The sequence below is a fragment of the Nanorana parkeri genome, unplaced genomic scaffold (genome assembly GCF_000935625.1).
Source record: "Nanorana parkeri isolate BGI_ZX_2015 unplaced genomic scaffold, ASM93562v1 scaffold152, whole genome shotgun sequence".
Classification (NCBI taxonomy): Eukaryota; Metazoa; Chordata; class Amphibia; order Anura; family Dicroglossidae; genus Nanorana; species Nanorana parkeri.
This window is the reverse complement of record NW_017306420.1, coordinates 1,465,942-1,489,949: the sequence shown is the minus strand read 5'-3', so window position 1 is coordinate 1,489,949 and position 24,008 is coordinate 1,465,942. Positions and strand designations below refer to the sequence as shown.

The 24,008-nt window shown below is 39.8% G+C and overlaps 1 protein-coding gene across 1 annotated transcript in view; it reads left to right on the top strand.

Annotated features, from left to right (window-relative positions):
* Positions 1-18,346, top strand: part of WSCD2 (WSC domain containing 2) — a 202,964-nt gene extending 184,618 nt beyond the window's left edge. Inside the window, exon 10 of the mRNA XM_018554282.1 lies at positions 17,331-18,346. Within this exon, the coding sequence (XP_018409784.1) occupies positions 17,331-17,683 (353 nt within the window). The 3' untranslated portion in view covers positions 17,684-18,346. The remainder of the gene's footprint in view (positions 1-17,330) is intronic.
* Positions 18,347-24,008: the final 5,662 nt, after the last annotated feature.

Here is a 24,008-nt window from a genome sequence, read left to right as displayed (position 1 = left end):
TGCAAGCTTATTGCTTTTTTTTTAATTATTATTTCTGCTTTAAAAGTTTTGGCCTGTATTTTCTAAACTGTGTTTTATCAATAGCAGGGTAGACTTTTTGAGTAGAGATTTATTAAACAGCACATCAGACATTAGCCTTGACAACAAACACTAATATATTTGCTGCATGTGTTTGGTCTTGACTTTCATCCTGCATTAGGTGAAAAAAGTGTGTTTTTGCTGTCATCGAGACTATCTGTCATATGGGATGTGTTCCTAGCCTTGGCAGAGGATCATTTTGAGACGGCTGCTGAAGGGAAATAGTTGTTTTGCTGTCCACAGATGTAACTGAAATTGTTGGATTTCTGCAGTGCTAGGCTATAGCCAAGATGAGTTGCTTAGGTGATTGAGAGTTGTGAAGGATCTCTTGCAAACATATTTTGAAATGTCTCTTGTGTTGCAGAACATGAATAACCTGAACTTATAAAATCTGTTGATACATTATACCAGTAGAACAAATAATGAGCAGCAGATTTTTGTTTTCATTTTCCAGCACTAGAATTTGTTTGCATAATAGCCTTGGGCTGGGCTTATAAACCAGAAAACTATTTTATTCACAGAGGAGCTATTTTACTTAAGTTGTTAATTTCTAATTACAGTAACACTTGGTAACTATATACAATCCATTGTGCACAAATTTAACATGGACAAAAAATAAAATCACCAATTCTGTGTACACATAGGTGATCTACAGCAGCATTTCTCAACCTTTTTTCCAGTCACGGCACCCTTTAAAGTATGCAAAATCTCAAGGTACCCCATTCTTAAATGCAAAAAAGGTACATTTAGAAAAGGAGAAAACAAACAGACCTAGAGACGGTCTGCTATGGATTTTTAGGGGTGAACCAATGCAAAAAAAAATGTTATAGGGTTCTCCCCTTCACATATCAGAGTCCCTCATTTCAGGAGCCCTCTTTACATCAAAAGTAAGTATATGAACGTCAGGGTCCCCTTCATCGGGCTATGATGAGTATACTCTGAGCCTTATGAAGGGGACCCTGCGCGGCCCCGAAAGCGCTTGATGATACTTTGAGTATTGACTGACCTCAATAAATGGATTTTCACTGACATTTAAGTCTTTGTCGTGCTGGTGTGCTGGTGACGTTTCTATACTTACTTATGCTGAATGCGGTCACTGCGAGCACCCTCAACTGACATTTGGGAATTCCGGTAAGGAGTGCTACAGGTCCTTGGACTTTAGTACTCTTTACATCAAAGCCCACTTTACATCAGGAACCTCTAGGGATGCACCAAAATGATATTTTAGACCAAAACCCGAAAATAATTTTTTTAATTTGTCAGGCCGAAACCGAAACAAGAAATTACTTTTTTCCAACCTTTTTACAATTTTTGTAATTATTTTAAAATTATTATAATTTTTTTTTTTACTGTTAGGGGCTATAGGAAAAGGGGATACCACCTTCCCTGAATAAGCGTCATGTGTTTCCATGGTAATGGAAGCATGAAGCATGATGCTGAGCAAAAATGTGATGGCACCCCTGACAAAGCGGGATGGCACTTAAAGTGACATTAAACCCTCAGATTTTTTAACATAAAACAATACTGTAATGTGCGCCTTACTGTAATCCATGCTTGCTTCCCTTCTCTTTGCTGCTCTTCCTTTTAAATTTGTATCTGTTCTCATGCTGGGCAGAACTTCTGTTTTGCAGCAGACTGCCTTGTCTCAGGAATGGATACACGGTGTCTGTGTATAAGTTTGTATAGGCTTGTAACCTGAGCCAGCACTACAGGAAGAGGCCCTGAGCTGAAAAGGGAAGTTCTCCCCAAGCATGAGAAGGCATGAGGATTTAAAAAGGAAGAGCAGCAAAGAGAAGGGAAATAACCATGGATTACAGTAAGGCACACATTACAGTATTGGTTTATGTAATAAAATCTGAGGGTTTAATGTCACTTTAAGATGGGGGAAGTATTTATGAATGATACAGAGGCGTTGTTAAACTTAAAATGCTGTATACATTGTGATGTTGGGGAGCTCACAGATCACTCGCACAGCTTTTCCATTAACAAAAAGTCTGTATTTCTCTTTCAAAAGGCAGACAGTAAAGGAAGTCCAACATAAATAGCTTGTCTCCAGCATATAACGTATATATCCTCGGTGTCCCACACACTCAGTGTCCCAGTCCTGTAACAGTTTTAATAGTTTCCATGGCAGCACTGCTGCTCCGGCCTCAATCCTCGGGGCCACTGTCTGTCGCCTCCAGACAACCCCAGTAACGTGCTAACCGGCACAATAGGTATCACGAACCCGCAGCACCCTGCTGCACTGGCCTCCACTCTGACTTCTGGGTGGAGTTCTCCTGACTCGCAGGTGGGGCCCTGAACACATCCCAGCACACTCTTCATGAGGGATGTGCACAGGTGCACAATCAGGTGCTGGTCACAACTAACCCGTGGACCCAGGACTGGAGATTTCCTCCCACCCAGAGCGCTAAGAAATCTCCTGGCTCCAGGATCCCAACTAGGATCCAGAAAACAAGGAAAGGACCGAAAAGGCAGTTCTTTCCTGGTACACATACTTTCTTCCTGGAGCCACTCAGTCCCTCTGGCTAAGAATCCTGGGTCACTTTGAGGCCACATAACACAGTGGTAATGCCACACCATATATATGTTATATTTCACATATTAAGCCTATACTTACATAGATATGTTGAATGCTATTTGAAATCAGGCAGACATTAAAAAATGTGAACACCCATACAAATGTGCATTCCAATTGCCTGACATGACAGGGGAACTGTAGTTGATATACATAGAGAGTGGCTGCTCTGTGTTTACAAGGATTAGGACATCCCCATTGATGCGTTAATGTCATGAACATATATCTAAATATATGTGATGTCTAAAAGTCTAGTACCGATCCCTGAGCCGCCCCAAATAAATTTACCTATACAAATCCACTTGCAGCACTGGTTACTGTATATCTCACCATCAATTTAGATATTATATGCTGACATAAAAAATTGTCCAAAAGACATGGGTGTAAGGGCTCGTTCATACCAACCTAGATTGTGGCCGGAACGCACTGGATAAAATTGCGGCCGGCTCAGTTTGTTGAGGGGGCGTGGCAGTCCATTGAAGTGAATTACACCGTAGCCACGCCCTCCGGCTGCAATGCGATCGGCCGCACGGGAACGCAAGGCACATCAATGCCTGCGGTCTGGTCCAAAAAAATGCTGCAAGCACTATTTTTTCAGACCGGACCGCGGTGTCATTCACTTCAATGGACCGCCATGCCCCCCACAACATAGTGAGCCGGCCGCAATGCAATCCAGTGCGTTCCGGCCAGAATCGTGCCAGAACGCACTGTGTCTGGTCTGAACAGGCCCTAACTAGCACAATATGAAAAATCCCAATAATGTTGCCTTCCACTGCTGCTCTTATATTTGTTGCATACAGTTTCTAATAAATCTCAATGGAAATATTTTTTTCCCCAATTGGTCACATGACTGAAAAGCACAGAATGTGTCAGTACAGGGCTGACAACGCTGCTAAATCCTTAGAGCAGAGACGTTATCCCGCAAGCATCTCTCCCATAAGGGATTGTTGGTCATGAAAGAGTTACTGCTTACCAGCTGTGCAGGCAGACACACTTGGCAGTGCTTTGTTGTCAAGTGACTGCTTGCAAAAAGATTTCCATTGAGATTTGTTAGAAACTGTGTGCAGCAAATATAAGAGAGCTGTAGGGAGACAACGTTTAAAAGGTGGTTTTATTTTATAGCTTTTTCTTTCCTCAGCATCATTGGTGGCAGCAGTGTTAACAATTATACCCCCCCAGATTCAGTGAAGGTATGCATTGTTTACCTTCCCTCCAGGTCTCCCCACCATACCCAGTATTATGTACCGTATTTTTCGCTCCATAAGATGCTCCTGACCATAAGACGCACCTAGGTTTAGAGGAAAAACACAAGAAAATAAATGTGTATATATATTAAATAAATAGGGTAGTACAGGTACTACGTGTATTATTTAGAGGCAGTGAAACAACTTTATTTACCGCCTCCACAATGCCGCTGCCCATGTTGCCTGTGTCTAACTTCTGCACACTAAGACTCCTCCCTTTCCCTGTCATGTGGCATGACACAGGAAGGTGAGAAGCCGGTCAGACACAGCAGTTAGACAGCGGCAGCACGGGCAGCGGCATAATGGAAGAGGTAAATAACGCTGCTTCACTGGCTCTCACACACTAGCTGTCACACACACATCACCCTGCGGGCGTATGTGAGATTGTCGAGACCTGGGGGGAATATTCGCTCCATAATAAGTACTATCCTTGTCGCACTCCTTACCGATATGTCCCTTGTAGTGGGGGGTGCTCCCAGTGACCGCAGATGGCGCCGTGAATGTCAGCAATTGTAGAAATGTCACCAGCACACCAATCATTTTATGATAGCAAAAAACTTCATTTATTGAAGTTTTTTGTCATATGATCAAACAAGCGCTTTCGGGACCGCACAGTGTCCCCTTATCAGGCTTTAGCATTGATGAAGGGACCCTGTGCGGTCCCGAAAGCGCTTGTTTGGTCATATGACAAAAAACTTCAATAAATGAAGCTTTAACTACTTGCCCTCTGGCCATTGTAAATAAATGAGCGGACAGCAAGTGTCTTAAGTGCCTTCCAACGGGGCACCGTAAATATATTGCTTTTTTTTTCTGCTCACGCGCACAGGAAGAGAACACACTAACAGTTGTAAACAGCTGGTAACGGCTGTTATATACAAGCATTTGGATGGCTCTAAAGCCGCCTTATCGCTTGTATGGTGCCCAACAGTGTGCCTCCCCCTCTTTCAGCGCCGCTGTCCCCTCCACCACCGTTGCCGTTTATCCCGGGCTCCGCTGTCCCCCCTGTGGGCCCGGGACCGGTTCGGCAGCTCTTTGTACTGAGATTGACGGGACATCAGCATTTTCCCACCTGTTGATCTCCTCTCTGATCTCAGAACCTGGAAGTGGTGTGTAATACATCACTTCCGCATTCCAGTCTGTCATTTCTCTGGCTGCTATAGCCAAAGAAGAAGCTGAGGAAGCAGATCAGTGCTTCGTCAGCTTTTTTGGGGGGTCCCTAGATGACAGAGGTCTTATAAGACCCCTAATAACTCCATAAAGAGGACCTGTCAGTGTGCCTGTGCTATCACATGTGATAGCAATAACATATAGTGTAAAAAAAAAACAAAGTTAAAAAATGCAACAAAAAAACCCCAAAAAAGTTTACGTACATACAAACGTAAATACGCGTCCGATGCACCTACGCATAAAAAAGACAATTGTGTCACACATGTTACATATCACTGTGAACGTTGGGAGTCCAAGCAATAATTCTAGGGCCATCAATCACTGATATACTAAACTGGTGAGTGATAAAAGCTTTTAAATCATTGCTTATGTGCAATTTTGGGTATTGTAGTTTTTTGAGAGCGTGCAATTTTAGGGCTTGACATGTGTGGTGTCTATTTGCCCAACGTGACTCCCTCTTTTATATTTTACCAAAAAACTGGGTAATAATAAATGTTTCATAACATAATCTAGGAAAAACTGTTTTTTTTTAATTTGTTGGTAATTTTTCCTTAATATAGTAAAAACAAAAAAAAACCCAGTGGTGATTAAATACCACCAAAAGAAAGCTCTATCTGTCCCAAAAAAACTGATATAAAATTAATTTTAGTGCGGCATTGCATGACTGAATAAATGTCAGTCAAAGTACCTGAGTGCTGAATACTGAAAAATGGCCTGGACTGGAAGGGGGTTTAACACCACGGTCATCAAGTCGTTAAGATAGAACTATGAGGTGAGTGATTTCCACTCATCCTCATAGTTAGAGCCAACCTGTGACAAAGAAGCTGTCACAGGTCGGCTCTATTGATCAAGAAATTAGCAGAAACACACAGCCCATCCGCTCACTTCCCGATCGTCTCCCTGCGGGGAGTGGTGTTTATCAGTCACCGCTCTACGCAGGGATTCCCCCCCCCCTCTCCGATTCTCCATCGCTGAGTGGAGGAATGAACGGGGGAGGGGGTGGGCACAGATGGCTCTGCCTCTAGATAGGCAGAGACAGCAGTCATCACACAGCTGGGTGGATCACGACAGTATTGTTGTGATCTGTCCTGGCTGCGGCGCTCTCAGTATATCGCAGGCAATAGTCCGCGATATACTGAGCTTTGGGTCACGGGAGAAGGTTAATATATGTCCTCCCATGACCCTAATATTTCTGTGGCAGTGTAAATATAACGTATAATAACACTGCCACACCTATGAAGCTGGGGAAAGTGGGGTTATAAATTAAAACCCCACTTTCCCATGCTTTTATGATATGGTAGTATAACTACCTTCCTTTCCCCATCTTCGTTGGTGTAGCTATACAGAATTGGGTACCTCAGCCAGGCTGCGTGTGTCTTCTCTCCTCCTCGGTGCCTGCTTACTCTGATGTCAGGGTCGGAGATGTCAGGCAGACGTTGGGAGGAGATCACCACACCTTGCATGGAAGCACACTGCAGTGTAAGTTACTAAACAGCTGGTGGAAGCACAAAAACTAAAAAACTCACCCCTCCTACTTCTCATCGGGCCCTCCTCTGCCCCTGGCCCCATAGTGGCCATGTGGGCAACTATGACAGTAGTTCTGCCATTGCCAAAAGGGTTATATGCCTCTTCAATATATCTTATCAGCTCACATGTTTTCGAACAAGCTCAACATGTTTTTGTTTTTTTTACCTTTTCAACAGGCAGATGGAACAAATTGCTTTCATTTGTACATTTAACACAACAACTGGAACCAAATAAGAAAAGGTAGTTGTTAGGGTTTAGTTTTGCTTTATAACCCAAGGAATCACAGTCTAGCGTAGCTGCCCATCAGTTTTTTTCTGTCGTTATCCATCCAGTTCCATATCTTCTAGTTATAATGCTAGGTTTTATTTTTCTATATTTATTTATATGTTTTATTATATTTCAAAGGCATTGGGTGATTAGTTGTGTTGGCTTCTTGGTGAAGTCAATGTAAAAAGTCCCTAATTATGCTGCATTATTTATTTTGCAGGGCCCAACATTGTCACTAAAGAAGTAGTATCTATTGCAAGTCATTTGGGACATGAGCAATTAACTGTACTATTTAACTAAATATGCATGAACTTACCTTGAACTCCAAATTTTACATAGCTCAACAATGTTTCAAAAATATTGCAATCCAACAACTTTTATGCGTAACTTAAAATGATCCGAGAAAAAAGGCAGTGCCAAAAGAACATTATTTTTGCATAGGTAATAACGAATTCGAACACACAGTCATAACTAACTCTCATTACAGGAATCCATTTTAAAATATGTAGGTTTTGTTAAAAGCACTCTTATCAATTCAAGGCTGCGTCTAAGAGAAAAATGTTTACAGGCTGCAATGTGTCAACAGTGAAAATGGTTTGTGATGTTGAAACGGCAGCACCATATGTGCCCTTGAGGGAAATTGATTTCTTTTAACAAGCTGCTAAAGAAAGCAAAGGGATTATGTATATGAGAGCTATGGAAAGCAGAGGACACCCACAATATTGATTGATGAATACCTGCATGGAATGGAACAGGCAGAGATTAATGGCAGCTGAAAGCCAAAAAGATTTGTACAAAACCATTGCCTTTCAACACGTTTGCCAAACAGGATACAAATTAGCTCCTTTTTTATCTCCCATTGCATTAAAATGTGTTAAGAAAGTGCTTCCAAATGTCTTAACTCTTTAAATGATAAAATGTATAAAAACATGACAGCTATGATAAAAAAATGTTTATCATCCAAGAGACATTAAAGTTTTCTTTCAGCAAGGTGACTTAGCTTCTGTTTTGCACTAGACAAACTGTTCTTGGGCACATGCTTATACAACAAAGATGAACCCTTAAAGTGGACCTTTTACCCTCTAATAACATAGATTAATAATAACATAGACATGCCAGGTGTAAAATGCTGTGATTTTTAAATACTTACACTTGCATAGCATTCACTTCCTGCTTTGAATGGGCAAAATTACTTTAGTTTGCCAAAGCAATGCACACTGGGATTGCCTTGTCATCAGCAGGGTATTGCTGGGAAATCTCATCTGTAATCTCATGAGATCTCAGGGAAAGGCATTTTACTCCCCTGAGATGATGTGCATGGTCACATGTCCTAGTCACGTGTACCAGAGATCCAGGATGGATTAATCTGTCCATGGACAAAATGGCCACTGTGAGAAGAATCGTGAAGAAAAGAAAAATAGGGTATGCAAAGAATAAAAAGCCGTCAATTATCTATAAGTGTCTGTTTGTAGATTGCCATTACTAAATAGTTCTAAAGGTGCCTTTGCTGTTATTTTGAAGATAAGGGTAAAGTTCCTCTTTAAGGCCCTGCTCACACCTAGGCATTTTGCAGTTCTAAGCTTAAAGCTTCAAAACGTTCAACACAAACCACATTACACAGTTGGTTCATAAATCACAGGTGTGTTGCGGTGCATTGGGGGCGCCATGTTAAAAGAATAGCACCACAATGCAACAAACCATTTATTATGCATTACTATAAGAGATGAGTGAACCAAGCAGTTTGGTTTGCTGAATGTTCATCAAACCCTTCGGGGAATCTACAAACCCCCAACATAGAGATGAACTGCATTGCAATGTGTGGGAGCCAAAACATGTAGTTTCCTGGCTTGATTTGTTCTGTTTCTAAGCAAATTTTTCTAAGTATTCTAAGCGAATCTGGAGACATCTCCTTGCACAAGGGACAAGGCGGAAATGCAATATTGGATGCCCGTGATCTTCAGGCCCTTAGACAGCACTGCATTAAAAACAGTCAGGATTGTGTGATGGACATCACTGCATCACTCCATGCCATCCAAAAATGCAAGTTAAAGCTCTATCATGCAAAGAAGAAGCCATATATGAACATGATCCAGAAACACTGCGGTCCTCTCAGGGCCAAAGCTAATTTAAAATGGTCTGTTGCAAAGTGAAAAATTGTTTTGTGGTCAGACAAAAAGCGAAATTTGAAAAAAAAATGGCAGCCATGGGCGCTGCGTTCTCTGGACTAAAGAGAACATCTGTAAAGGCACCATAAATGCTGAAAGACATATCCAGATTTTAGAGCAGCATATGCTCCCATCCAGACAACGTCTTTTCAGGGAAGGCCTTTTATATTTCAGCAGGACAATGCTAAACTGCATACTGCATCTATGACAACAGCATGGCTTCATAGTAGAAGAGTCTGGGTGCTTAACTGGCCTGCCTGCAGTCCAGACCTTTCACCAATTGAAAACATTTGGCGCATCTTGAAATGTAAAATACGACAAAGAAGACCCAGGACTGTTGAGCAGTTAGAATCCTATGTCAGGCAAGAATGGGGCAACATTCCTCTCCCAAAACTCCAGCAACTGATCTCCTCAGTTCCCAGATGTTTTTAAGAGTGTTGTTAAAGAGGGGATGGTACACACTAGTAAACATGGTCCTGTCCCAACTTTTTTTGACATATGTTGCTGGCATTCATTTCAAAATGACCTTATTTTTTTCTTAAAATTGTAAATTTTCTCAGTTTAAACATTTGATATGTTTTCTATTTTCTATTGTGAATAAAATATGGGTTTATGAGATTTGCAAATCATTGCATTCTGTTTCTATGTAGATTTTACACAGCTTTTTTAAAATTGGGGGTTGTAAATACTCATAGGGGTCTATTCACAAAGCTGCCGAAGGATCTTACGGCTGGCTCCGGCCACTTTCAGAGAGATCAGCGTCCCTGGTTGCTAACCAGGGACACTGATCTCCAAACATCTAACTATCCCTGGCGCCCCGGGAGTCTCCTGCTCCCGGCCGCCAAGGAGAAAAACCCCGCTGTGTCTTTTTTCTTTATTCTGACATGAGCATGTCAGAATAGAGAAAAAAAAAAGATTCCCATTCAAAAGCATTGGGACATTACTATTGGCTATTTCAATTTCAATAGCCAATAGTAAACTAGCCCTCTTTTTCAGTTGCCTTACTGTAATCCATGGTTGTTTCCCTTCTCTTTGCTGCTCTTCCTTTTAAATCCTCATGTCTTCTCATGCTTGGGGAGAACTTCCCTTTTCAGCTCAGGGCCTCTTCCTGTAGTGCTGGCTCAGGTTACAAGCCTATACAAACATATATACAGACACCGTGTATCCATTCCTGAGACAAGGCAGTCTGCTGCAAAACAGAAGTTCTGCAGAGCATGAGAACAGATACAGATTTAAAAGGAAGAGCAGCAAAGAGAAGGGAAACAACCATGTGTTACAGTAAGGCACACATTACAGTGTTGTTTTATGTTAAAAAATCTGAGGGTTTAATGTCACTTTAAGTTTTAAGATTTAGTTTCTCGTTAGCAATGTTAATGCAGATTTATGCTATTGATGGAGATGATTGTCATGTGTAATGCCTCCTGAATAATTGATATACCTGCCTCTGTTCATAGGATCGTATGGGGCACATATACCTGTATTGTTGTAACATCACTCCTCTTGTAACCCTTTACTCATTTTTTGTCGTGCATCCTTTGAAATACCAATAAAAATTACATGCAAAAAAAACAAGCACCAGCTCATGGAATACCATGTGGCATCTCAGACAGTCGCATAGTAATACATTTGATTTCTGCTCGATGCATTCTTTTCACTGCAGAAACATAGGAAAGTGTGAATGGGCTTTAAATCCAGACAGCTTTAAATTACACAGAATGTTATACTGTTATTTGCTATTTTTTATCTGTTGATTTTAAGAAAAGTAAAGGCTTAGCCCAACATTGTAACCATGTTTCATGTTACACCCATAATTAGGGTGTAACATAAAATATGGTCACATCTCCAAACCCCCACTCTTAAATTGTCCCCTCCCCCACTTACCTTAATTACATAGTGATTCTCCCTGCAGCCTTCTGTTTGTGTTTTTGAATTCAATGTAGCTGCATTTGGCTCTGCCACTATGGCCCCATCATTCATTTCAACATCCATTCCACCACAGCAGGGGTTCACAGATATCTATGAAGCACATGTGTGGTGATGTCACAACACTAGTAGTTCATCGTTTATTTTCTCCAGCCCCATTACTTAAGATCTGTACCTCCGTACTATGCTTTTATAGAATGATATGGTAAATTACACATAGTTAGGTAAACTGGGTCTATAGTTTCTAAAAATGTTACATTGTTATAAGACTTCCAGAACGTGAATCTAGCAGTTGAACTCAGTCCATTATGCAGTCTCATGTCATCTTTGCCCTAGCTAAACAGAATCCACATGCCACAAACCTGCATCAGGCACTTTAAAGTGCCTTTAACGAAGCACAGAATATGATTTTGTAACAAAAAAAAGATATATCAGTAATGTAGCCTTCTAAGAATATGACAAAAAGACTGAAGTGTCAGTCTTTGATGATCTTTCCCTTTAAACACTGACATTAAATATATGTTGTGCATAGGAATCCGCTTGTATTTGGGGTTAAATATTTGCTAGCACAGAGAAGCAGCTTTTCCCTGTCCCACCTAATGGCCCTAATAAATGAGCATGCTTCAAGCTTCCATTTGGCTAAATCTCCCAATTGACTTATTCTCTGCAGAGAACAGAAACATTAATCAGGCATTTCACAAATTACAGACGCTGACTCACATTGTCTGCTGCTAATGTCCTCTAACTTTTTTTTTTTTTTCTCTTGAAATACAAAGGCTGCATTTCTAGCATTGAGCAATGTTGTGCCAGAAGTGTCTGAACCCAATGCATCAGCCTCCTTACTTCACAATGAAATAGCCTAACTGCTGCAGAGCCATGGAAATAACGGGAAACTTCTGTGACACTTTTCAATGCTAAAGCATTGTGTCTTTTTGTAGCTTTCTAGTGTTCCATCATGTTTATAATTAATGAAGCCATTATGACAAAGTGGGTGAGGGCATGGGATTTTAGTCTTTCGGAACCCATGAGCAGTCATTTTTCACACTCTGATATACACATTAAAATGACCAGGAGTTTGAATATCTCAATGGTGCCAAATCTGCTGATATCACCGCCAATGTCAAAATAGAATTTCTGGCACCTACTTTATTATTATAAAGAATTTATATAGTGCCAACAGTTAGTGCAGAGCTTTGCAATATAATGGCCAGTAAAGTTACAATACAAATCAACACAAGAGGGCTAGAAAGGCCCTGCACATTAAAGGGCAAGTGATTCAAAAAGTAATAACTGTGTGGGGATGATTTGATAGGGAAAATAAAAGTTCAATTGTTGAGTGTTAGGTAGAGGTTGTATAGTCTTGCCTTAACCTCCCTGGCGATATGATTATGCAGGATTTTAGCATGCCAAAGCGGTACATTGTTTTTCATGGCAATTTGTTGTTTTATATTGTAGGCCTGTAATTCTTAGTAAATCTTAGGAATAACTCATATGAGTTTTCAGGGATTGTCTCTACAGATGGAAAGAGTAGAAGATAGCTGGAGAGATTGAGGTAGGGAGATTGACTGTGTAAAATCCTGAAGGTGAGCATGGGAGGAGATGACGTAAGATTTAGAGAGCAGGCACTTATGGGTTTCTATTTTCTGTATTTTCTCTATGTGTGTTATTTCTCTTCAATAAACTGTTATTATGTAAAAAAAAAAAAAATTTTAATGAAACTTAGCTCTGTGTAACTAAAAAAACGGACTTGCAGATGTGTTTTGTGGAGTCACACAGTAGACAGGGCATTTTACGTCATGATTCCAATAGAGGACTTTGGCTTAATGGAGGTTTACAACTGCTACAATCATGGACAAAAATATTGGCACCCCTGCATTTCTGTCAGATAATGCAATAATTTGCGCAGAAAATTGTTGCAATTACAAATGTTTAGGCATTTTCATGTTTATTTGTATTGGTATGACACAAAAAAGTGAAGAAGAAAAAAGCCGAACCTTACACATTCAATGCAAAACTCCAAAAATGAACTGGACAAAATTATTGGCACCCTCAATTAATATTTGTTAGCACAGCCCTTGGAAAAAAACAACTGAAATCAATCGCTTCCTGTAACCATCAATTAATTTCTTACACCCAGCTACAGGAATGTTGGACCACTCTTCTTTCGTCAACTGCTCCAGGTCTCTAAGATTGGAAGGGTTCCTATTCCCAGCTGCTGTTTTGAGATCTCTCCACAGATCCTCTATGGGATTCAGATCTGGACTAATTGCTGGCCAGTCTAGTACTCTCCAGCACTTTGGCTGAAACCATTTCTGGGTGCTTTTTGACATGTGCAGTGGGTAATTGTCCTGCTGTAAGACCCATGACCTCTGATAGAGACCCAACTTCCTGACACCGGGCCTTACATTGCACCCCAGAATTCATTGGTAGTCTTCAGATTTCATAATGCCATGCACACAGTCAGGACATCCAGTGCCTAAAGCAGCAAAGCAACCCCAAACCTTTAGTGAACCTCCACCATGTTTGACTGTAGGGACTGTATTTGTTTCTTTAAAGGCCTCATTTCTTTTTATGAAAACAGTAGAATGATGGGCTTTACCAAAAAGCTGTAATTTGGTTTCGTCTGTCCACAGCACATTCTCCCAAAAGGCTTCCTCAGGTAAATTTGGGCAAACTCCAATATGGCTTGTTTGCGTTTCTGCTATCAGCAGTGGGGTCCTCCTGGGTCTCCTACCATAACGTCTCTTTTCATTCAGATGGCGACGTATAGTGCGAGCTGACACAGTTGTACCCTGTGCCTAAAGGTCAGCTTGAATTTGTCTGGAAGTTGATCGAGGGTCTTTAGCCACCATTCAAACAATCCTTAATTGCAATCTTTGATCAATTGTTCTCTTTCATCCATGTCCATGGAGAATAGCTACAGTGCCATGGGCTGTAAACTTCTTAACAATGTTGCACTCAGTGGACACAGGAACATTAAGATCTCTGGAATGGACTTGTAACCTTGAGATTGTCCCATGCTTTTGCACAATTTTTGTTCTCAAATCCTCAGACAATTCTTTGCTGCTATTTCTCTTCTCCATGCTCCGTGTGAAGGGTTGAGTCATTTTGTTTACCATTTTAACTGCTTGCTGGTGTAATTTCTATATTGTCAGCATCTGTTAATTGATACAGGTGAGTTTAATTACAAATTACCAGACCATCACAAACTTGGAATGCAATTATTCCTTGCAATTTGGAGAAGGTGCCAATAATTTTGTCCAGTCCATTTTTGGAGTTTTGCATGGAATGTCAGGTTTGGCTTTTTTTTTCTCCACTTTTTTGTATCATACCAATACAATCAAAAGAAATAAACATAAAGGTGGCCATACACTTTACAACCATCGCAAGACCTTAGTCTTGCGATGGTTGTAAAGTAATGTAAAAAACGTACGATCTGCCCATCTTGGACAGGCAGATCATACTTGCGATCATTGCAAACCCGCCCTCTGAGGGGCGGGCTTCCGATGACCGCAATGCTGAACGGGCAGTGTGCATGTGCGCACACCGGCCCGTGCGGCATTGATCTTACGATCATGCTAAAAAACAGCCAAAAATCGTACGATTCTCCGCTGGTTTTCTAGCATGCTCCTTAGACAAAAGACGTGCGACCCTACAGTAAAAACGGTTGCACGTCTTCCATACACTTTGCGATTATCGTACGATTGCGGGGTTTCCTGCGATTATCGTGCGATAATCGCACAGTGTATGGGCACCTTAAGAATGCCTAAAGATTTGTAATTGCAACAATTTTCTGAGCAAAGTGGTGCGTTATCTGACGGGAATGCAGGGGTGCCAATATTGGCCATAACTGTATATGCAGGCTCTGACTTGAGGCACATCCTGCTAATGGGGTTATGATGTTCTGCTAATTGAGTTTAATGGTATTCATGATAGCCTTCTTTGTGTCTCGAGCTGACTGTGTTGTTTTTGTGGGAGTTATATGAAATGCATCAGTTCTTTGCCTGCCCAATACACACATACGATCTAAATCTGATCAGTTTGTCACTGACTTGCACATTTTTGAGAAATGAGGGTGGCACTGTGCTCACTATGACTGCCCATTCTCCCCCCTCAGTTTGGGGTTTGTCAAACCTCGATATCATCACAAATATACTCAGTGTATTTCCACTTTTGCAGCCAAACTGGGATAACATCTATTTTATATTTGTTACATGTTCCCATTCACTTAGCATAAGCTAAAAAGTAAATTAAAAAAATGCAGTTTAAATTGCTTTTATTGGGTTAGGGTTTTAAGGGTTATAATTTCTTCTTGCGTCTATTTTTTTGAAATGTTAGGAGGGGCTGTGAGGGGTGAGGGGTCTGAGGTGGCTTGTCAATGTTGGTATGTTAATGAAGCTTATCAGATAAGCACAATACTCAAATTTAAGTCCCAAGACCATTGGTACAGAACGCTGTGACAGGGCTCAGAAAAACCTGGAATCAGCCATCTTGCCTGATTTAACAAAACATCTAAAAGGTAGGAATTTTTCAGTATGCTGTGTAAATAGGAACACATATCAAACATATGGAGGGGTTTTCCTAAATTTGGCTGCAAAAGTGGAAATACAATTTAAGCAGAGCTTCAATGTTTAATGGATAGAATGATCAGTGTTCTAATTGACTTTATATGTTGTCTGAAGTTGTCCTTTAAACAAAGTTATCATGCGAAAATAAGATACAAATAGCTCCCTTCCTACTCTGCTGTATAACAGACATGCAGTATGCATGATTCAGCTAACAAAATGGATAACATTGCTCCAAAACACAGGCATGCAGATTCTGTACTCAGCTGAATTAAATGAAATACGCATCCAGGAGTCAAAGTTACTGCTGACAACAATGATCCATCATGCATAATTGTTGCACTTTATGTGAATTCCAAGCTATTTAAGTTTATTTGGATTTGACCATGCAATACCACCTTTTCAAACTGATGTATTTGTATGACTGTGAAATGTTCTTATTAAGGTTTTCTATTAACCAGTTGACATCCGCGGTGTTAAACCCCCTTCCCATCCAGGCCATTTTTCAGTATTCTGCGCTGCGGTACTTTGACATTTATTCCGTCATGCAGCGCTGTATGCGAACAGGCGCGAACGAGCACATATAGGCGATCGGCGGGCTATGGACCCGCTGATTGCCTATATGTGAAACACCCGGTAACGGGTCTTTTCTGCCTGTGCGTGCCCGCTAGCGGGCGCGCGCGAGCAGAAAAAAATTGCTGTCTGGAGGCAACCCGCAAATGCAGCAGTGCCGTCCTTCCGTCCGTTTTTTTACTACAGGCGGACGGCAAGAGGTTAAAGATGGATTTTATTAAAATGTTACAAAGGTGCTGAGCACTACTTCTTAGTTCTGTAGTTAGAGTATTGAAACATACTTGGATCATGCACTCTAAATCAACTGTAGGTGGAGCTGTATGTCTGTGTTGTGCTATATGTACATTCAGTTTTTGCATCATTTTGCGTTCAATGTTTGGGGCTGCTGGGCAACTCAGTGCAGTGCATAACAACACTCATGGTAAGCCATGATACCAGAGAATGCCTGCTATGCAGTGAGGAGGAGTTTTGTGTTGGATTTGTTGGTGAAGGGTGTTAAGCAAAGTGTAAAGATATAAAAAAATATATTTTTATTAGCTATTACTGCTACTTCAACATTTATATATCTTCTAGACATGTGCAATGCCAAAAAATTCGTTTCGTTTCGTTTCGTTTTAAATTCGGATTTGTGTTATTTCGTTTTTCGGGATTCGGGTGTGAAAGTCAATTCGGATTCGGAATTCGGATTCGGACGAAATTCGGTAGCGTTCGCACGAACGTTCGTTTCGTTTTCTGTTCTTATTCGTTTCTTATTCGTTTCGTTCGTTTGCAGCAAAAGTGACATTTGAGGGGGAAAAAATATTTTTCTCCTTCTCTGTCACTTTGCTCCAACGAACGAAACGAATAAGAAACGAATAAGAAACGAACAGAAAACGAAACGAACATTCGTGCGAACGCTACCAAATTTCGGAAATGGAAATTCGGATTCGTTTGCATTCGTTATATCTGTAATTCGGAATTCGGATACATCCGAATGTCCGAATTTACGAAAATTCGTCCGAATTTCGATTCGGAACGAAACGAATCGCACATGTCTAATATCTTCACATATGTGAAACTCTACCACGGAATGCAGTTTCTAGTGAAAGCTTGCCAGAACAACACTTGAAAGCACCTAATTAAAACATTTTTTAAAATGGCCTAACAGGATTGCAGCATTTTAAATTTCCTTTATTTATGTAGCATTTCTTTCATTACATTATTAAAATATATTTATTGACATGAGTATTTGTTTCTTTTTCAGAATGGCCAGAATTTGTAAATAACTATGCACCATGGTGGGCAACTCATACTTTAGACTGGCTTAAGTATGGTAAAAACGTACTGGTTATACATTTTGAAGAGCTCAAACAAGACCTATTCTTTCAGCTAAAGAGGATGATTAATTCACTTGGCCTCCCTGTATTAGCTGATAGACTTTTGTGTGTGGAAGGCCAGAAGGATGGAAACTTCAAGCGCTCTGGTCTGAGAAAGTTGGAATATGACCCATACACTGAAGATATGAGAAAAATGATCAGCAACTATATTAGGACAGTGGATGCCGCCCTGAAACTCCGAAATCTCACTGGTGTTCCAGAAGACTACTATCCAAGATGATGACACTGATTGGCTGTGAATGTCTGGGGCCTCAGTTCCTGGTTGATATCTACTTCCACCCAGTGGGTGGCTTTTGAAGACTTCCTGCTGCTACTAACTTAATGAATTTATGTGCATGAAACAATGATAACAGCGCTTCACAGATTTGGCCAGATGAAGGTTATATTTATGTCCAATTAGATTAACATGGATAAACTCATCTCAATGCAGATTTCCCTATGGTTTCAGCAGTTGTGTTCATTGATGCAATTTGAAATTCCAGATAGTAAAGTATATTGTAAGCACAGATTTTGCTTATCAACTGGCAATTTCCGCTGTCATTGGGAGCAGCTTGAGCTTTACACATTGTCAGAGAGAAAAATGATCGTACAGTGGAATAATAATAAAAAAAAAAAAAGTCATGATTTATTAGTGCCTATAAATCAAAGCCCATGTGCAAGAGATTTTGAAGCATACAATATGCATGAGAAGGACTGAGACAGTCAGCAGCTTGGTCTCTGTGTATGACCAATGTGTGCTGAAGCCTGAACATCATCTTTAACGAGCTCTTTAAAGGGTCTCTTCCGGGACTGGTGTCAGCAGCCGTTTACATGGCAACCAAGATCAAATATTTTGCAGACACAACACAATATACGCCAGAGCAGACTTTCTATTTAAAAAGGTATATATTTAAAGGATGGAATGGCAGGAAAAATATATCAATGTTTTTCTATGGTTGAATAGTATTTGTATAGGGTAGTATGGAGGGTACAAATATTTTTTTGTTGTGGTTTCTTTCACCTGTTCCATTATACAGTTAGCCTCATATATTGCAGTTGGATTCAGCAAAACCATAAATTAGGTTGGACCAAGGGATAAGGTCCAACAGCATTTGAATGCCCTACTGTGCAAATATTTCCCTTACAGTAAAGTAAAAGTCCCGAGTAAGTAAAATATCCCCTTATTTATTTTCTAGACAGCGTCAAAGACATACACACAGCATTAAGAAATATGAGTCTTTATGACAGTACATGAGGCGTATAACAATTATGCCACAGGACACATGCACTAAACTGTGCAGGAACACTTAGGGCCTGTTCTCACTGGGAGAGTGCATGCATGTTAACATGGATGGTGTTAAGGCTGACCATCCATTAAAAGGTGCACGTTCTATTTTCTGTAACAAGGTGCACTACAACACATGGTAGTGAGTCACCATGCATTTTGGTGCACTCTAGTGCATATCTGTTGGCAGGGTGCATTGGGGTGGCATTCCACAGCACAGTGGTGTGAACAGGCCCTTTGGGGTCTATTTATAAATGTTTTAACAGTATATTCACACAACATTCACCCAAGATTAAGATATTTTTCTTGTTGGATATAAGTGGGAACATGTGTGAATCTTGGGTAAAAGTTGTGTGAGTCTTGTGTTAAAAAAATATAAATAAATAGATCATATAGATTACACTAAAAAATACTGAAAAATACAACTGAATGTGTTTCTTTGATAGGGCATAGCTTATGCTGTGATTGTACAATTCTACAAAATCCTCTCCATTACAATTAGTGGGATCTTATAGTCAGAATATTTATGTGTAAAGGGTGATGTTACAATATTTTAGATACAATCCTTTTAATTTATAATCAGATTACATGCTACATTCTGTGTGGTTAATTTTTGCTAAACCTATACAGTACCATGCAATCAAAACGTAAAACAAAACTTGGATTGTGCAAACAAATCTTACTGTGTATGATGAAGAATGATAAAAATCAAACAATATGTCCTCAAATGTTTTTTAGAGCATCCATGTATATTGATAACAGAGTATGCACAGCAAATGTTCACGTTACAAAGTTCTATTACAGATATTTGCACTATACCTAATGCCACTGGAAAAAAAGCACTAAATAATTGATTGTTTTGGACCAGAGAAATTTATAAAACAGATAAATATATGCTTACAAATACATATCTATGTAGTAATAAACTAAGTTAAAATATTTTGTACTCTGTGTGTAAAGGAAAACACATCTAGAATAAAAAGGTAATAGTTTAAGTTTTAAAAAGTTGTAATATACATGCAGTTGGAAAAGCTTAAAAGTGTTTTTTATTTGTGTAAATGTCTATTGCCCAGGCTGAATGCTATAGTTCTGCAGCACAACTCAATATTTTTCTCCCACAAGAGGTTGTGTGGCATTTACTGCTTTAAGGCCACTTCTCTAACCTCACCCAGTAAAACACCTATTTAACAGCCAATGTGTGGATAATTGGGGTTTGCATTCTTTAATTTTGTGAAAACCTTTTTTTGCGATTTAAACAAAAAATAACTATTTTTTTAAGAAGCAAGAGCACTTTAACTACATTTTAGAAAGCATTAGTACAAGAATTTAAATACATGTACTACTGTAAATATAACCAGCAATTTAACCATTTTACTTTTACAGTGTTCATGAATTTCAATGCCAATTTGTAAGCTTCATTAAAAAAAATGACACGGGAAGCTGGGCACTGTTAAGGGAGTACATGTACCAATGCAGAAAAAAATAATAAAATACTGTTCAGTAGGCAGCAGGTCTTTTACTGTGTCTTAAAGGGCAACATTAAAAACACAAAATTCCTTTAAATAACATGCTTGGGGGATGATTTAAACTTGAACATGAAGGTGCTCACTAGTATGATGTATTCCAGCACAAATGCCATTCAGGGTTAAAAAAGGGCAAGGGATCCCTTTCAAAAGTCATACCAAACCTGGCATGCAGAGGGAAAGTGAGCAAGTGCCCCCCTTACCCCTGAATCAATATTTTAAGGGTTTATTTGCAGGGGGAAAAAGAGGATGTGAAGCAAGCAGTGCAATGCACCAAGGGCCTCATCCCCACATCCCTGACCCAGTGGATGTAGGGTCTGTGGGGGAAGACTCTGCAATCTGGAAGCCCCTTTTAAATTAAGTGGACCTAACGATATTCGGTCCCCCTTCATGAATGAAAATGCATTAAATAGTACGCCTTGTTGTTCATTCACAAAAAAAAGGAAATATAAACACCCACACCTTAGAAAAAGTTCTATATTAAAAAAAGTAATGTCCCCCAGTAATGTCATACCCCTATGATCTGCTCCGGACAATTCCATCATAAATGACAGGGATCCCTGGCTGCTTTGTTGACATTCAATAGCCAACCAAGGATCCCAAATGACGTAGTTGACCAAATATAGCCATGATGATATTTGGTCAGTGATATCACTCAGGTTTCCTGACATCCTGTTGACATTCCAGAAGCGCTGGAGAACTGTTGACTGTGACAGGAGTATCAGCTGGAGAGGATCATCATGTTGGTAGGCCATCATGGTATTTGCTCATCCTGCTTAAAGCTGGATCTACATAAATTATATTGGATTTACATCTGGGGACATTGCTTATTTTTTATTTTAATAAATCATTTTTTTTCTGTTGTGTGGTGTTTTTATTTACTATTTCACGTTTTTGTGAATGAGTAACAAGGGGTATTATGTACCCCATTACCCATTAACATAGGGGGACAGGTTGGATATCTGGGATATCTGAAAACCATATTTTAAAGGGGGCTTTCAGATTCCAATAAGACCCTTCTGGAGAACCCCACATCCACATAGCAAGGAATTTAGGGATGAGGCTCTTATCTCCATCAACAAGGTGAAAAGGTTCCTTGAACCCTTTCTTCAAGAAACTCTTCCAATATTTAGGGCATGTAGTCTGGTATAGTTAGCTGATCCCCTTTCCTGGCCAGCAAGGGGGCATGCCTGGATTTCGGGTGAGGCTTTTTTTTTTATTGGGTTGTGCAAAAATCCATACCAGATCCTTAAAGGGTCAGAATGGCGAGGAGAGGTCCACGCCATTTATTTCTACAGTACAAGTGGCCTCACTGGTCTGGAATTGTTCAGAAGTTGGGGAGGGGGGGAACATACTCACTACTCCCCCATCTTTCCTGTCAATCCCTGGATAAGGGACTGCTTTGGACTCCAGCCAAGAAAACAAAAGGAAACAGTGTAGGATCTCCCCCAAAATCCATATATGGCCCTGGCTGGCCAGGAAGGGGTTGCACCCCCTCCTGAACAATTACACAACACTAGAAAAACACTGATTAAAAAAACAAATGAAAATGATCCCCAAATTTTCATCTCCTTCTCATTGACTATGAAGTGAAGAGATGGAAACCAGCAAGAACAGAATTTCAGCAAGTTGTATTTTCACAGCAGCCAACATGTAAAAAGGAAGAGAAAATAAAGCTTGTATTCCTGGGAACAAACAGGTAAATAAAAAATAAATGAAACCCAAATGATGCTGTGTTTCTCTTCCTTCTTTTAAAATGGTTACTAATAGACCAAAAAATTTAAGAAAATAACCATGATCTCTTACACTTTGTGCCAAGTTTAATATGGATTACCACTTGTACTTGTAATTGTTGAGTTAATAATCTAACTTTAAACAACACTTCCTTGAGTGCTGTAATAGAAATGTTATTTTACTTATGGAACAATTTAGTGGCTTGCAATATTTACAGAATAAGTGCTCTCTCATTGTAAAGTAATATATGTATACTTATCAATACACTTTGTAAAAACCCAGTCTGAGTGGGTGACTGTTGTCTTTCTTCCAAGAACAGCACAGAAGACATATTCGTCTCTGTTCCTGGTCATCGAGAGGAAGACTGGTGGTACGCTCTATTTAATGGCTGGATAGCTTACAAACATAAAGGCCACTTTCCTATATTCACATTTGAGACTAGGGGCAGGCACAAGGGTTTCAAAAAAAGTAGGTTCTAAAACCTGATTAATCACCATTTCAGGGTCGGTACCTTCAAACATACACCTTTCAATAAGCTTCTGTAAAAATAGGGAGCTATCCTGAGTTCTGAAATTAAGAGGAAATATTCTGATGAGCAGCCGATATAACAAAGCTCTAGTTATTAAGTAAAATGTGGGGCAAAGCAGTTATATTTCACAGTTATGTTGATGTCGTAGTCACAGTGCATGGGGAACAACAGTGATGGTGATTGTACAGAGATATGAAGGTGCCCTGGCCATCATAAGGCTAATTAAACCAAAATGCATTGTGCTGAGCCCAAAAGAAAACAAGGCCTGACAGGCACATGTCAAAAGACCAACACGTCTACTTTGGTACCATAAAGATTGAGTTATTAATTGCAAAAATATGCTGCATGGCGTCCCCCTAAGGATCTACATATTTAGCCTCTACTCTACTATAGGCATAAAACTACCGTACAATATTGCTTTCAGCTTATTAGCCAGTGAGTTACAGCTTACAATTTAGACTCACTCTTGAATACATAAATCAATGCTCTTGACATCATAACTCTTTTAAACTGTTGCCTTGAGATTCATCCAAGCACTCTAGAAAGAAAACACAAAATGGGAAATGTTTTTCAGTTGCATTTGGGTTTTGTATTTGCACAGCACTTCAAACCTAATGCTGAATTGAAGTAACATGTCACTAAAAATAAAATTATAATTTAATGATAAAGTACATTACCAAGCAATATTTCATTTACCAAGCAATATTAAAAATTCTTAAAAGGGTATTGCAGAAAACTGAAAGTGTTCTTTTTTGAAAACCCCCTCCCTATAGTAATACCACAGGGTCCCCTTGGGTTGTGTGTTTTTAGAAATTCTTTTACAACGTAAAAGAACGTTTATTCCATGCGTAAAGTCACATCACCATGACCACTTTGTTTGACTGATGAAGGAGCCAAATGGGTTCTGAAACGTTGGTACACATGGTGATGTGACTACGCATGAAATAAAGGAACTTTGTTTATGGAACATTTAGAGTGCTGGTGACTTTTCATCACATTGTACCTGACCTGGTGGCGCCATCCACAGTCATTACAGGACCCCCCTTTGAATGTTGGGGCATACTCAGTCAGGAGTGCGGTGGGATCCCTATGCAATTCAGTTATTCTTTTGTCTCATATTGTTACTAATAAAATATCCTATATCTACACAGGGAGTTCCCATTTCCATTTTCTTAAAACCTCCTTCAAAGGGCTAGTAAATACAAAAACAATGGGAAGATACAAAAGAGTTTTTAATGTACAGATTATAATACAATTGTTTTAAGAACTTATCCGAAAGGAATAAACTGTATGGGAGGGTAAGTAGTACTGTAGGTGGAATGTTCTCCTGTGCACATTTGACTTCTGAAAAAGCATTAGCAGCTGTCTATTTATTCTAAAAGACAAGTAGCACGGGATATGAAGCTGTAGAGCAAATGATAGCTATCTTTGACCCTATACAGAAGTAGAATTTATAAACACCTAATTGTGAATATTAATTTAGAGCAGGTGAACA